This window comes from Mastigoproctus giganteus, chromosome 8, assembly GCF_048544385.1.
Source record: "Mastigoproctus giganteus isolate SK-2022 chromosome 8, ASM4854438v1, whole genome shotgun sequence".
Lineage (NCBI taxonomy): Eukaryota > Metazoa > Arthropoda > Arachnida > Uropygi > Thelyphonidae > Mastigoproctus > Mastigoproctus giganteus.
In genome coordinates this window covers 219,093,854-219,107,334 of record NC_143582.1, presented here as the reverse complement: position 1 = coordinate 219,107,334, position 13,481 = coordinate 219,093,854, and the positions used below count along the sequence as shown (strand labels likewise).

The following is a 13,481-nucleotide window of genomic DNA, read 5'->3' as shown; positions in this document are numbered from 1 at the left end:
CCTTGATCGTAAAATTCATTGCCAAGATTGCCAAGAATCGTGCACAGCTGTGCGTGATTATTAATTCCTTCATCATTCTAAAATCACTTGTATGGCTTAAACCTAGCTCTTTTGAACACCATCTTGTTGATTTTTTTGGGGTGCACAAGATTGCATTTCTTGCAGCTTCAACGTTTTCATTACTTCTTGATATCTTCTTCCTGCCACATGCTAAGTCATTGATATTCTGAATGGTTCCATGCTCCTCAAATTTATCCCACAAATGAGTAATTGTTAAACGTGTGGGCGCTTTTGTTCCATATCATGATTTCCAAGCACGTTGAACTTCATTGACATTTTCATATTTCCAATACCATTTTATAATTTCCAAACTTAATTGGGTACCCTCCATTGTTTTAGAGGTATCTATTAAATAAAACAAAAATTAAATTATTGTAAAAAAATTGTCTATTTTTAAGCTACAAAATGAGTTTAGAATATTAAATTTGTGCATATCTCTCTATACATTAAAAAAGTTTTCCTCCTAGTGATATTTATTCGAACCAATGGGAGAAGTGAGTGAGGCAATTACGTCACTACAAATGCAATTAATTAATGACAACTTCCTCCATAATGTTCACCAACCTCGTGCACATGCTTTGCTGTCTAACATTTGATGTTTCATTGTAATGTTTTTTGTATATTAATGAATGTTGTATATTTGTAAATAGTTTAGTCATTTGTAAATATTTTAGATATTTGTACAGTTTGTAAATATTTTAGTCCTGCTCTTTCAGATGCAACAATATTCCTCATGCATTATGGGAACCCGAAGAAAAAGGCCTTTTCCTAAGTGACCTATGTGAATGCAGGTAAATAATTACATAGGTCATTTCCTGATTAGATGTTGATCACAGTGACATTATTATTTTTTTTTGTCTGGCAGCACCAGGGATCTTCTCCAACTCTGCGTTTTTACTCTGTGTAGAATACAATGCTCTACATAAGGCCAAGGCCCATATTTTATTATGAAATGACATATAAATTCCTCTGGATCTGCCATGAACAGGTGCACATTTTCCCTTGATACACTGCAGCTGAGCAGTTTTTGTTGAGAGCTCAAAAGCTTTGGAACTCTTTGTGCAGTAACTCAGGTAAATAATTACATAGGTCATTTCCTGATTAGATGTCGATCACAGTGACATTATTATTTTTTTTTGTCTGGCAGCACCAGGATCTTCTCCAACTCTGCGTTTTTACTCTGTGTAGAATACAATGCTCTACATAAGGCCAAGGCCCATATTTTATTATGAAATGACATATAAATTCCTCTGGATCTGCCATGAACAGGTGCACATTTTCCCTTGATACACTGCAGCTGACCAGTTTTTGTTGAGGGCTCAAAAGCTTTGGAACTCTTTGTGCAGAAACTCAGGTAAATAATTACATAGGTCATTTCCTGATTAGATGTCGATCACAGTGACATTATTATTTTTTTTTGTCTGGCAGCACCAGGATCTTCTCCAACTCTGCGTTTTTACTCTGTGTAGAATACAATGCTCTACATAAGGCCAAGGCCCATATTTTATTATGAAATGACATATAAATTCCTCTGGATCTGCCATGAACAGGTGCACATTTTCCCTTGATACACTGCAGCTGACCAGTTTTTGTTGAGGGCTCAAAAGCTTTGGAACTCTTTGTGCAGAAACTCAGGTAAATAATTACATAGGTCATTTCCTGATTAGATGTCGATCACAGTGACATTATTATTATATTTTGTCTGGCAGCACCAGGGATCTTCTCCAACTCTGCGTTTTTACTCTGTGTAGAATACAATGCTCTACATAAGGCCAAGGCCCATATTTTATTATGAAATGACATATAAATTCCTCTGGATCTGCCATGAACAGGTGCACATTTTCCCTTGATACACTGCAGCTGACCAGTTTTTGTTGAGGGCTCAAAAGCTTTGGAACTCTTTGTGCAGAAACTCAGGTAAATAATTACATAGGTCATTTCCTGATTAGATGTCGATCACAGTGACATTATTATTTTTTTTTGTCTGGCAGCACCAGGATCTTCTCCAACTCTGCGTTTTTACTCTGTGTAGAATACAATGCTCTACATAAGGCCAAGGCCCATATTTTATTATGAAATGACATATAAATTCCTCTGGATCTGCCATGAACAGGTGCACATTTTCCCTTGATACACTGCAGCTGACCAGTTTTTGTTGAGGGCTCAAAAGCTTTGGAACTCTTTGTGCAGAAACTCAGGTAAATAATTACATAGGTCATTTCCTGATTAGATGTCGATCACAGTGACATTATTATTATATTTTGTCTGGCAGCACCAGGGATCTTCTCCAACTCTGCGTTTTTACTCTTTCATCCCCCACATTTTCTGTCACAATTTTATCAACTGTTGTTCTTGGTAACCCACAAACTTCCAAAAACCATCACCAACATCATGAACTAAAAACTCAACATGAGATCATGGACATTGATGATGGTTTTTAGAGTGGTGACGTCAGGGCTCCCTGGTCAAGGATTTTCTTTAGCTCACTCTCTGCCATGCCAGAATAGCTGTCTCCTTACAGAGCAATGAAGTAGGGTTCCCTAGATATCTACCATATCAGCATGAAAGGCTTGTGGATTGAGGCAATTATTCTGCAGTATTTGATTACTGCACTCACTTCCAGTCTCTCCATTTCTCATGTCGATGGAATAGGGTTACATTTTAGCTCCTGTAATTACATAACAAACAATGAATAAATCCAAACAAAAGTTAGGCGCCTCCGTAGCCAGGTGGGCAGGAGCAGCAGTGCGTAGCACACACTTCTTGATTAGACCAGGGTTCGAGCCTGTGACTACCAAATACGGAGGATGCGGTAAGGTTAGGGAATGACCGCCACATATCCTCGGAGCAATATGGCCTTAGTTGTTAATGCTCCTAAAAACCAAAATAACTAACTAACTAACCAAACAAAAATTCTACTATAAACATGATTATTATATGGTATTAAATTCATGAATATTCAGGGTGTTTCAAAAATGATGGTCAATAATTTAAAGGTGAAAGGTACAAACTGAAATAAGCAAAAAAGTCCCAGTGAACATCGGACAAATGAACCGTTTTCGTGATAATGCACATTTTCTGTTAAGATCCGCCACTGACTATGGGAGCATTAGTTTAGAAAAAAGCTGTGAACCCTTTGCTAAGGGTGGTTTTATTAAACATGAGATAATACATTTTTCATTTTTGGTTTCAACACCACAGGATTTTACAGATGTTACATGTTACAGGATGTTCTTTCTAACACCCTTTCCTCAACATCAGGTGTTATCCTTCTGGGTCTACTTGCTTATACACCATGTGCGAAGTGCCCATGTTCTCTAAGGCATTGATGTACACTGATGAATGTGTGCCTGTTGGATTGCCTTCGGCAGGGAAGCGCTTCTTGGTACAAACATGCAGCCTCAAGTGCACTGTCATTGGCTTTACCATACATGAAGTGCATGTCCGCATACTCTTCATTGCTGTAACCTTTTTCCATGTTGACTATCCTTTAACAAGTACTAGTATGCCGGGTACATCTCAGAGCATTGAGAGAGGGGAAATGTAGAGAATGAGTGTAACCTAACCTAAACAAACAAGTCAGTGGTGGATCCCAACTCTGTACAGTTCACCTTGTCAGTGGTGGATCCCAACTAGAAATGTGCAATATCTCGAAAACAATTCACTTAAGGACCCATGTTTACTAGGCTTTTTTCACCTTTAAATTATTGACCATCAGTTTTGAAACACCCTATATATAAATGTTCCTTCTTTGTTAAGATTAGGATTTATGAAACACCCCTTGTATAATATGATTTTATACAGTTTTATGTGTATGCTAGAGATAAAGAGAGCAACTAGAGTTTCCAAAAAAATTTGATTTTTTTTCTTTTCAGTTTAATGTATTAAAGTAACTCAAATAGAACTTTTTTTTTAAAAAATGACAGAATTCACACTTTTTTCTATCTTCATTCATTTGAATTTCTGCTATTCTTATTATTAAAAAATGATTATGTATATGCAGTCTCTGCTAAACTATTCTAAAGCTTTTATTGATGACTTGGTACTTACATATGCAATTTTTTTTTCTTGTTACCTGAAGGAACTTGAGAAACCTCCACCTGACCCGTTATATAAGACTAGAATTCACTTTTGGGTACTCGTTTTAGGAGGTCAGAGAGAGATCGATTATAACTTTTTTATAGAACCATCAACAGGAGAGATTAGATTTTTTGATGATCCAGATTATTTAGGAATTGAGTCTGTTTGGAATAATGCAAATTTCTGGATAAATATGCAAGAACCATCTAAAGGTTGCCATGTAAGTAATTTATTGCAAAATTTTTGAGGTTATTAGTGCCTAGATTTATAGCTGTCTTGATAAAAGAAGGAAAATTTACATTAGTATATAAATAAATGAATATCATTTGTTGGTAGTATACAATGAAACATAAAAAAAATATTTAATGTGTTAACATATAAAAAATGTAAATTTAAATAATAGAGAGAGAGAGAGAAAGAGAGATCGATCTGCTTATGTGATGTATTCATGAACTACATTAGATTAAATGCTATTTTATATAAATCTGGACTTCTCATGACAATTAGAAGGAAATACATTTATAGAGCAGTAGTGTCCATAGTGTCCCCCCTGAGAAGGGTTGGAGCAGGGAACCATGAATTAAAATTATTATATCTGTTTGAAGAAATGTGTTGATACTTCCCAACTTTTCTGTTTTCCCAAACAAATTTCTGGAAATTGTGTCTTTTACATTGCTACAGAAAATTTACTTTTCTCCCAGATTTAAGTGATATGTGTTTTTCATGTAGGCTTTGCAAATATACTATATTTTTCATTACATGAAAATTATAATACATTTCTGAAGAAAGAAAGAAAATGTGGGATTACCATGTGGCTTCAGTTTTGTTTTAATGTAGGAAACAGTCATCCAATAAGTCCACAAAAGTCTTGCTAGTTTGTGGGTTGGTCACTCACAGACTAGCAAGACTTTTGTGGATTTATTGGATCACTGTTTTCTACAGCAGCATGTTAGAGAGGCAACAAGAGGGATAATACTCTTGATCTGATTATCAGCAGTGATTATTCATGCATTAAGAATTTGCAGGTAAAAGAACTACTACGTGGCAGTGATCAGTGTATTGATTTGGGATTTACTTAAATGTGCAACTATTATCAAGGGTAATGGGAAGGACTTTTTCTTTCATAAAGGTGACTACAGTGGTCTCAGACAGTTTTTAAATTGATTATGTACCATCAGCAAATTCTAAATGGGAAGCATTCAAGGAATCCTACTAGGCTTTTCATACCAACTAAGAAATACTGTTCAAGGTTTAGACCTAAATGGATGTCAGGCGAACTGATGAGACTTGTGGCAGAGAAAAAAAAAATACGTGGGATGCATATAAATTATCAGTCGACACAAAAGCCTACAGTAGGTATAAACTAGTCTGTAATCAAGTCACAAAGGAGGTTAGGCAAACAAAGGCAGATTATGAGAAATCTTTCGTGAAGGATGCAAAGAAAAACAGCAAAGACTTTTTTTATTTCTGTAAACACTAGAAGGAAGGGGATGAATTAAATTGATCCACTTGATATCAATGGTTCAACTATTGATGATCCTCCTCATGTTGCTGACAAACTGAATGAGTATTTCACAACTTTATTCACATATGAAGAATTCTGTAGGAAGGGGATGCTAGAAGTTTATCAAACTCTAACAGAGAACTAAATGATTTTGTAATTACTTAGATGAAAGTGGAAGAGAAATTGTTGAAGTTAAAAAAAAAATAAATGCATTTTGGATGGATGGGATCTATCCAGTTATATTAAGACTAGAAGACCTGCTAGTTTAACTTCTGTTCCAGGGAAAATAATGGAGTCACTGGTAAAGGCAGTAATACAGGACAAGATCATATAGACAAGGTTGCAGTTATACTTCAGACACACTGTGGATTTGTTAAGGGGAAATCTTGTCTGACCAAATTTATTGGGTACTGTGATGTGGTAACAAAGGAAATGGATGCAAAAAATAATTTTGATATCATACACTTGGATTTCAGGAAAGCTTTTGATACTGTTGCACATAACAGACTGCTGTACAATTGAAGCAGTGTGGCATTAAGGGCAAGTTGCTGCTGTAGACAAAGGGATGGTTGAGTGGGAGAAGACAGAGAGTGGTAATCAATGGACGCTGCTCCTCGTAGACTAATGTTATTAGTGGAATCTCCCAGAGTTCGGTGTTGGGCCCAGTGTTGTTTTCCATATTTATCAGTGATATTGATGAAGGCATATCAGGCTTAATGAGCAACTTTTCAGATGATATAAAGGTTGGAAGGGTGGTTAATGATAGTAATGTTGGTAATGATAGTAAAGATCCTGTTGCAATTACAAGGATTTAGTAAAGTTAGGCAGATCACTAAGAAATGGCAAATGGAGTTTAATATTGACAAATTATTGGAGGGAATGAATAGTTGAAATGGAAAGTGTCTTTTCTTTTTTTTTTTTTTTTTTTTGGCTGATGCCATATAAATTTGCTTTCTTGCAACATTTGCTACTACTAATGCTAATATCAGACAGTACCAGCATCTCAATACATTTAGAGCAGTGCTACTGAAAATGTGGTCTGGTCTGCAGACCAGTGCCGGCCTGTGAACTGTTTGTTACCGATCCCCAATGATTTGTCCATTACCAATCTGTGAGATTTATATTTTACAAAAGTACCAGGCCATGATAGATTGGAAATAAAAGAAACTGGTCCTTCACCACAGATAGTTTGAGAAGCAGTGATTTAGAGTACATTACAATACATCTGGGAGCAAAGGTGGGCAGGACAGTTAATGACAGTAATCAGGGTGTGCTACTCCAAGAATACCTGAATAAATTAGGTAGATGGATTCAAAATTGTAATAGAGGGTTAACATTGATAAATGTAAGGTATCGCATTTGAGTAGCAGTAATTTCAAAATAACATACCAATTGGCTGGTACTGCACTCAAAATAGTGTAGAATGAAAAATACCTAGGGTAATTTTTAGTGTGACAGCAGTTCTCTAAGCAGTGCTAGGACAGCTCATGGGATTCTGTCAGTTATATACAGATTTTGCCAGCAGTGACAAACAGGTTCTTAACCCATTATATAAAGCAATAGTTAGTCTGCTTTTTTCAGGAATCCTTGGCCAACTACTGTTATTGGACATCTCAATTAACAAAACCTTTAAAGCATTTATGCAGGAGGAGTAGACCAAATGGATAGAGATAATCGCAATTTAACATCAGCAGGATAAAGAAACCAACAATTTTGCAAATATGTGAATAGGTGAAAACTTCATGGGAGTTACTGAAATACAAAAAAAAAAAAAAAAAACAGTTGCCAATTATTTCAAGAAATGTGGAATCAGCAGTGCCCTTGATTACACTGAAAATGATTGTATGCTTTGAAGAAAACAAAAGTTCAGACCATAACATTAGTATTGGTGAGTGTGACAGTAGTCAGTTTTTGACTTTCTGTGATGAGTAAAACTTTGCTCTGCAATGACATTTTGTTTAATAAGAACTTGGGACTTATTATTATTGTTATATTTATCCATATTGTGCAAGGAAGACTGAGGCTTTCGCTGCACCAACCAAAAAAAAAAAATTCTGAGTTACCCTGAGAGAGAGAGAGAGAGAGAGAGAGAGAGAGAGAGAGCAAAAATAAAAGGGAATCACCAAGAAAGAGAAGAATGCTGATATCCACCTCAGGATCCTAGGTGTGCCAAGCCCATACTCACCAGATGTGAGCCCCCTGGTGTTTCAAAAATCTGCAATAAAATATTTTTTCACAAAATTTGACTTCTGAAATGTGGGTTCAGAAAAATGGTATATTTCATAAAGAAAAATTGTTTGCACTCTGTTGCAATTTCTATTGCAGTAGAGTGAATTCAAGTATCTCTTAACTCCACCACAGAAACCCTACTTAGCTAATTTTCCATCATTTCTGTTAATGAGAATATATTTTCTCTCTCTCTCTGGAATCTTGTCATCAGGATTGAATGAAGTTGAACGAAGATTGAAAGCAATAACTTTCGTTCAGGCCTGATGACAACACCCTGATAATTTGTTAATCTTTTCTTTTTGATTTTTAGGAACTTTTTTATGATTTTATGGACCAGGAATATTGGGAATACTTTTTGCCAGTGGATAAATTTGGCTTTTATATCCAGCAGGGCGAAGATGATGATTCTAATGATGGTAAGGTATGTGGGTAGGTTAATCACTTCCTGATTATCATAAAACTTTATATATTTTATTTGATGGTTTATTTTAATATTCGATATTTTATTTTAATATTCAAACAAACCATATCAAAATATCAGCTGCTGACATACCAGATGTATGACAGAATATTTGTCTTTTTGACTCAATTTGACCCATTCTCTCATGTCATCATAACATAGTTTGTTTAATAGTTTCTCTGAGTTTTTATGATAACATAGTTTTTCCCAATCTTTTTCTTTTTGCAAAAAAAATAGTAAAACTGTTAACATAAAATTTTTTTAAAAGTTCTAACTTCTTATTTTTATTAATGAATGCAGCTGATGTAAACACCTCAGAATAGTCTGCTGTAATTGTTCAGCTAGCCATAAAAAAAAAAAAAATTATTCTCCAAGTTTTTTATTTCCAATGTAATACATATGATACGACCTGAGGATTATACCCTCTCTCTCACTGTGGAAAGCATTAAAGATTATGAAAAGAACTTAAGTTTAGTAAAAATTAATATCATTAAAGATTTATTTTCAAAGAAAATGAATATATGGGATTGTAACTCCTCTAGCTCACATTGCTCATTGAGTCTAGATATATGAGTCAAAACACTCCCCACTATCTTAAATGTCAATAAATTAGTAACAGCTGCCTTCCTTGTCAGTCACAATTATAAGTCTAGTGAGAGATGAATACAGAGACAATAAATCAGGAATATCAAAAAAAATTGATGGATGATGACCTGATCAGTAGTCACCACAACATTTGCAAGAAAATTTTACTATGTTATATACATATTTAAAAAAACATTAATGCAATTCTACTAATGCTGTGCTGTTGAGGTGATTTGTGTATTGATAATCCAATGAAGTATTACAAATTCAAATGTTTAATATGCTCACAGCAGAAGCTGTGAGCATATTAAACATTTGAAGACTTTTATGAATAAATTTGGTAAATTGTTCTGTCATGAATTCCTAAGAGCAAAGCTTGTTTCCTTATGGTAGTTGAAAGTTTGACTTTATGAATAAATTTGATAAATTGTGGACTTAGTTTAGCACCTAACTGATGTTCTGTCATGAATTCCTAAGAAAAAAGCTTGTTTCCTTATGGCATTTGAACATCTGCTGGTTCCAAGCAGAATTTATAGATAGCATCAACATGCTGTGAATTTTGTTTGAAGTCAGCTCAGTTTTTGGAAATGTTATGTTAAATATTATTTAACTTTAGCTTATATATAATTGTATTTGGACAATCAATTTGTTATCCGATAGTACTACTCAGAGTACAGATTTTTTGAACCAAATTGAAATGTATCGATTTTTCAAAAAAAAAAAAGACATGAAATTTCCATACTTCTGAGTATCAATGAAGATAAAGATATACTATACATATGTTTCAGTTTCAGTTCTCATTTCATAATAATAAAAGAAAAAAAAAATTATGTGAAGCTTGCAATATAACAAATTATCCTAGGTCATGCTTGGAATTTTAACTGTTCCTCATACATGGCAGTGCTGAGTATGAGAATATTCAACCAGCTGAAAAAAAAAAAAAGATCAGCTCTCTTTCTGGGTAAACTTTGGAAATGCTCTTCACTGCCAAATCTAAATTTGATTTAGGTTTTTATGGTGCAAAGGCAACTAAGTGAAACCTAAACAGCAGTGCCATTGTTATGCCGACCGGGTTAGCCGAGTGGGTAAAGTACCTGCCCGGCAACCCAAAGGTCGCGGGTTCGATTCCCGCCTCGGGCTTGGATCAAAGTACTGCAAAAACCTTGGGAGGTGCAATATGGCCACAGAAGCCGATGCGCCAACAACTACCAAATCAAAAAAAAAAAAAAAAAACCATTGTTATAAACAAAACTTTGACTGAACATTTCTGAAGAAGGCAAAGTCTGAAATAGTATCTTTTTTGAAGTAGTTTCAATTTACATCTAACGGGCAATTTAAAAAACAGAAATCCACAGAGAGAAAAATCCTAGATACGCCAATGTTTGAAAGCATACTATAGTGGTAAACAATCCTATGGCTATATTTTATTATAAAATGTGAATGTTGCCAGTGAAATTTAAATTCTGGTGCAGTGTAAACTTTTAAAAAAACCTCTGTTTTTTTTTTCCAAAAAAAGCTCCTGTTTGCTTAATGTTTTCTGCAAAACAAAATATTTATTCTGTCTTTCATCCATTTTGGCCAAAACTCTACAGCTTTCGTCGTGCTTGCTGAACTTTAGCTTTTCAAAAACCAGAAATTGGCAGCTATGTAATATCATTGAGTGGCATTTTTTTTTATAAGTAAGATCAGGAAAACTGCTAAGAAAACACCTTATTACCTTGGGTCACCTTCAGTGAGTTAAGGAATAAAGAAAAACTTTTACTTACACTCCAAAAAATAAAACAATGCTTAACATACAACATTTTTGTTGTACCATGGGACTGAAAACTGTGATTTTAAGGATTAAATGTTGTTTTATTTTTGGAATGTAAATAAAAGTTGAGACTAATGGGACTCGTTGCAGAAAAGAAAAATACATGGGATGCATATAAATTATCAGGTGATACAGAAGCCTAAGGTAGATATAAACTAGTCTGCAATCAAGTCACATGGATCTTAGGCAAGCTAAGGCAGATTATGAGAAATGTTTGGCAAAGGATGCAGAGAAAAAGAGCAAAGACTTTTTTTTCATGTAAACACTAGCTAAATCACATGGGTCCATTTGATGTCAATGGTTCATCTGTTGATGATCCTGCTCAGGTTGCTGATAAGCTGAATAAGCATTTTGCATTTACATTCATACATGAAGAATTCTTTAGGGAAGTTGTTGTTGTTGCTATTTGGTTTTTTAGGAGCATTAGCAACTAAGGCCATATTGCTCCGGGGATATGTGGTGGTCATTACCTGACCTTTCCGCATCCTCCGTATTTGGTGGTCACGGGCTCGAACCCCGGTCTAATCAAGGAACGTGTGCTACGCACTGCTGCTCCTGCCCACCTGGCTACGGAGGCGCCTAAGAGAAGTGGATGCCAAAAGTTTATACCAAGGAGCTAAATGACTTTGTTATAACTTAGGGGAAAGTGAAAGAAAAATTTTTGAAGATAAATGTAAGAAAAGCACCTAGGGGTGGATGGGATCTATCAATTATATTAAGGGAGACAGCAAAGGCAGTACACAAACCCTTAGCTATAATTATGAGAGCATCCTTGGATTCAGGGAAAGTCCCTGTGGACTGGAGATGTGTGAACATATCCCCAATTCACAAAGGAGGATCAAAAAGTGACATGAGTATTACAGACCTGTTAGCTTAACTTCTGTTCCAGTGAAAATAATGGAGTCACTGGTTAGAGAAGTAATACAGAACCATTTAGACAGGAGTGCAGTTGTACTTCAGTCACAACATGGGTTTGTCAAGGGGAAACGTTGTCTGATCAATTTGATTGGATACTATGCTGCAATAACAAAGGAACTGGATGCAAAAAATAATTTTGATATTATATACTTGATTTTCAGGAAAGCTTTTGATACTACTGCACATAATAGGCTACTGTACAAATTTGAGCAGTGTGGCATTAAGTGCAAGTTACTGCTATGGATAGAGGGAGTTGAGTGGTAGAAGACAAAGAGTTGTTATTAATGGAGACTGCTCATTGTCGACTAATGTTATCAGTGGAGTTCCCAGGATTCGGTGCTGGACCATTGTTGTTTTCTGTATTTATTAATGATATTGATGAAAATATATCAGGTTTAGTGTTTTAAGTTTGTAGATGATAAAAAGATTGACAGGGTGATTAATGACAGAAATGGTGGTAAAAAAAAAAAAAAAAGTAAAGTGCAGCCATTATCAACCCACTGCAGGATGGAAGCCTCCTCAACAATTCATGCTGAGGGAAATGGACCATAATCTGCCACGCTAGTCCAGTGCGGGTTGGCAGATCGACCGTATTCAGCAGTCAGGGGCTTGAACCCCGGTCTACTCAAAGAGCGTGTGCTACTGCACTCCCGCTCTTGCCCACTCGGCTACGAAATGGTGGTATACTACTGCAACAAGATCTAGAAAAATTAGGCAGTTGGACTGTATGAATGGCAATTGAGATTTAACATCGACAGATGCAAAGTACTGCATATGAATAGCAATAATTTCAGATTAACATATCAACTGTGTAGTATTATGCTGGCACCTCCATAACCAGGTGGGCAGGAGCAGCAGTGCGTAGCACACGCTTCTTGATTAAACCCGGGTTCGAGCCTGTGACCACCAAATACGGAGGATGCGGAAAGGTCAGGGAATGACCACTGCATATCCCCGGAGCAATATGGCCTTAGCTGCTAATGCTCCTAAAAAAAAAAACCAAATAACAACAACAGTATTACGCTCATGGTACTGGAAAATGAAAAGATCTGGGGGTAAGTGTGCAGTCAGATATGAAGTTCTCTGATTACTGCAGACAGGCTGCCAGGATAGCACAGATATTTTTCAATGATATACAGGAATTTTTCTAGCAGGGATAAGGAAATGATTATTTCATTGTATAAGGTAATGGTAAGGCCACATATTGAGTACCATATAGGTTTATAGGCCTCATATTAGGAAGAATGTAGAGTTGCTGCAATGGGTAGTACAGAGAAGGGCAACCAGATTGGTGAAGGGAACAAAGTGGTGCTCTTACCAAGAAATGCTTCATATCTGCAAATTGCAATGTTTGGAGACTAGGCATCTGTGAGGTGATCTGATTAGAGTGTTTAAGACAAATTTGAATGGATTGAGAGCAAGCTCAGTGCTGATGAAATTGTTTCTCTTGCTCAGACTGCGCAAATGAGAGCATAAATTTAAATTCAAGAAGAATGGTTACATTCTTCTTGAATTTAAATAGATGTAAATTTGAATGGTTACATTCTTCTTGAATTTAAATAGATTTAATAGATGTATGGAAGTTTGCCTTTAGCCAATGGACGGTTGCTTGCTGGAACAGAATTCCTTCTGATGTTGTGGAAGTGGACAAATAACTTGAATAAATTCAAGAAGAACTAGACAAACTGTTAGAGGGAATGGATAGGTGAAATGGAAAGATTTTGTTTTTTTTTGGCGGATGCTGTATAAGCTTCCTTTCTTGCATCATTTGTTTTTAGGTATGTTCACATACATGGGAAATGCCTATTAACTTCACTCTGTCCATCCATCTG

The 13,481-nt window shown here is 35.7% G+C and overlaps 1 protein-coding gene across 1 annotated transcript in view; it reads left to right on the top strand.

Moving 5' to 3' along the window:
- lobo (coiled-coil domain-containing protein lost boys) overlaps positions 1-13,481 on the top strand; it is an 87,384-nt gene that overhangs the window by 22,171 nt on the left and 51,732 nt on the right. The window contains exons 4-5 of the mRNA XM_090380482.1: positions 4,142-4,360; positions 8,184-8,294. Coding sequence (XP_090236608.1) covers positions 4,142-4,360; positions 8,184-8,294 — 330 coding nt within the window. The remainder of the gene's footprint in view (positions 1-4,141; positions 4,361-8,183; positions 8,295-13,481) is intronic.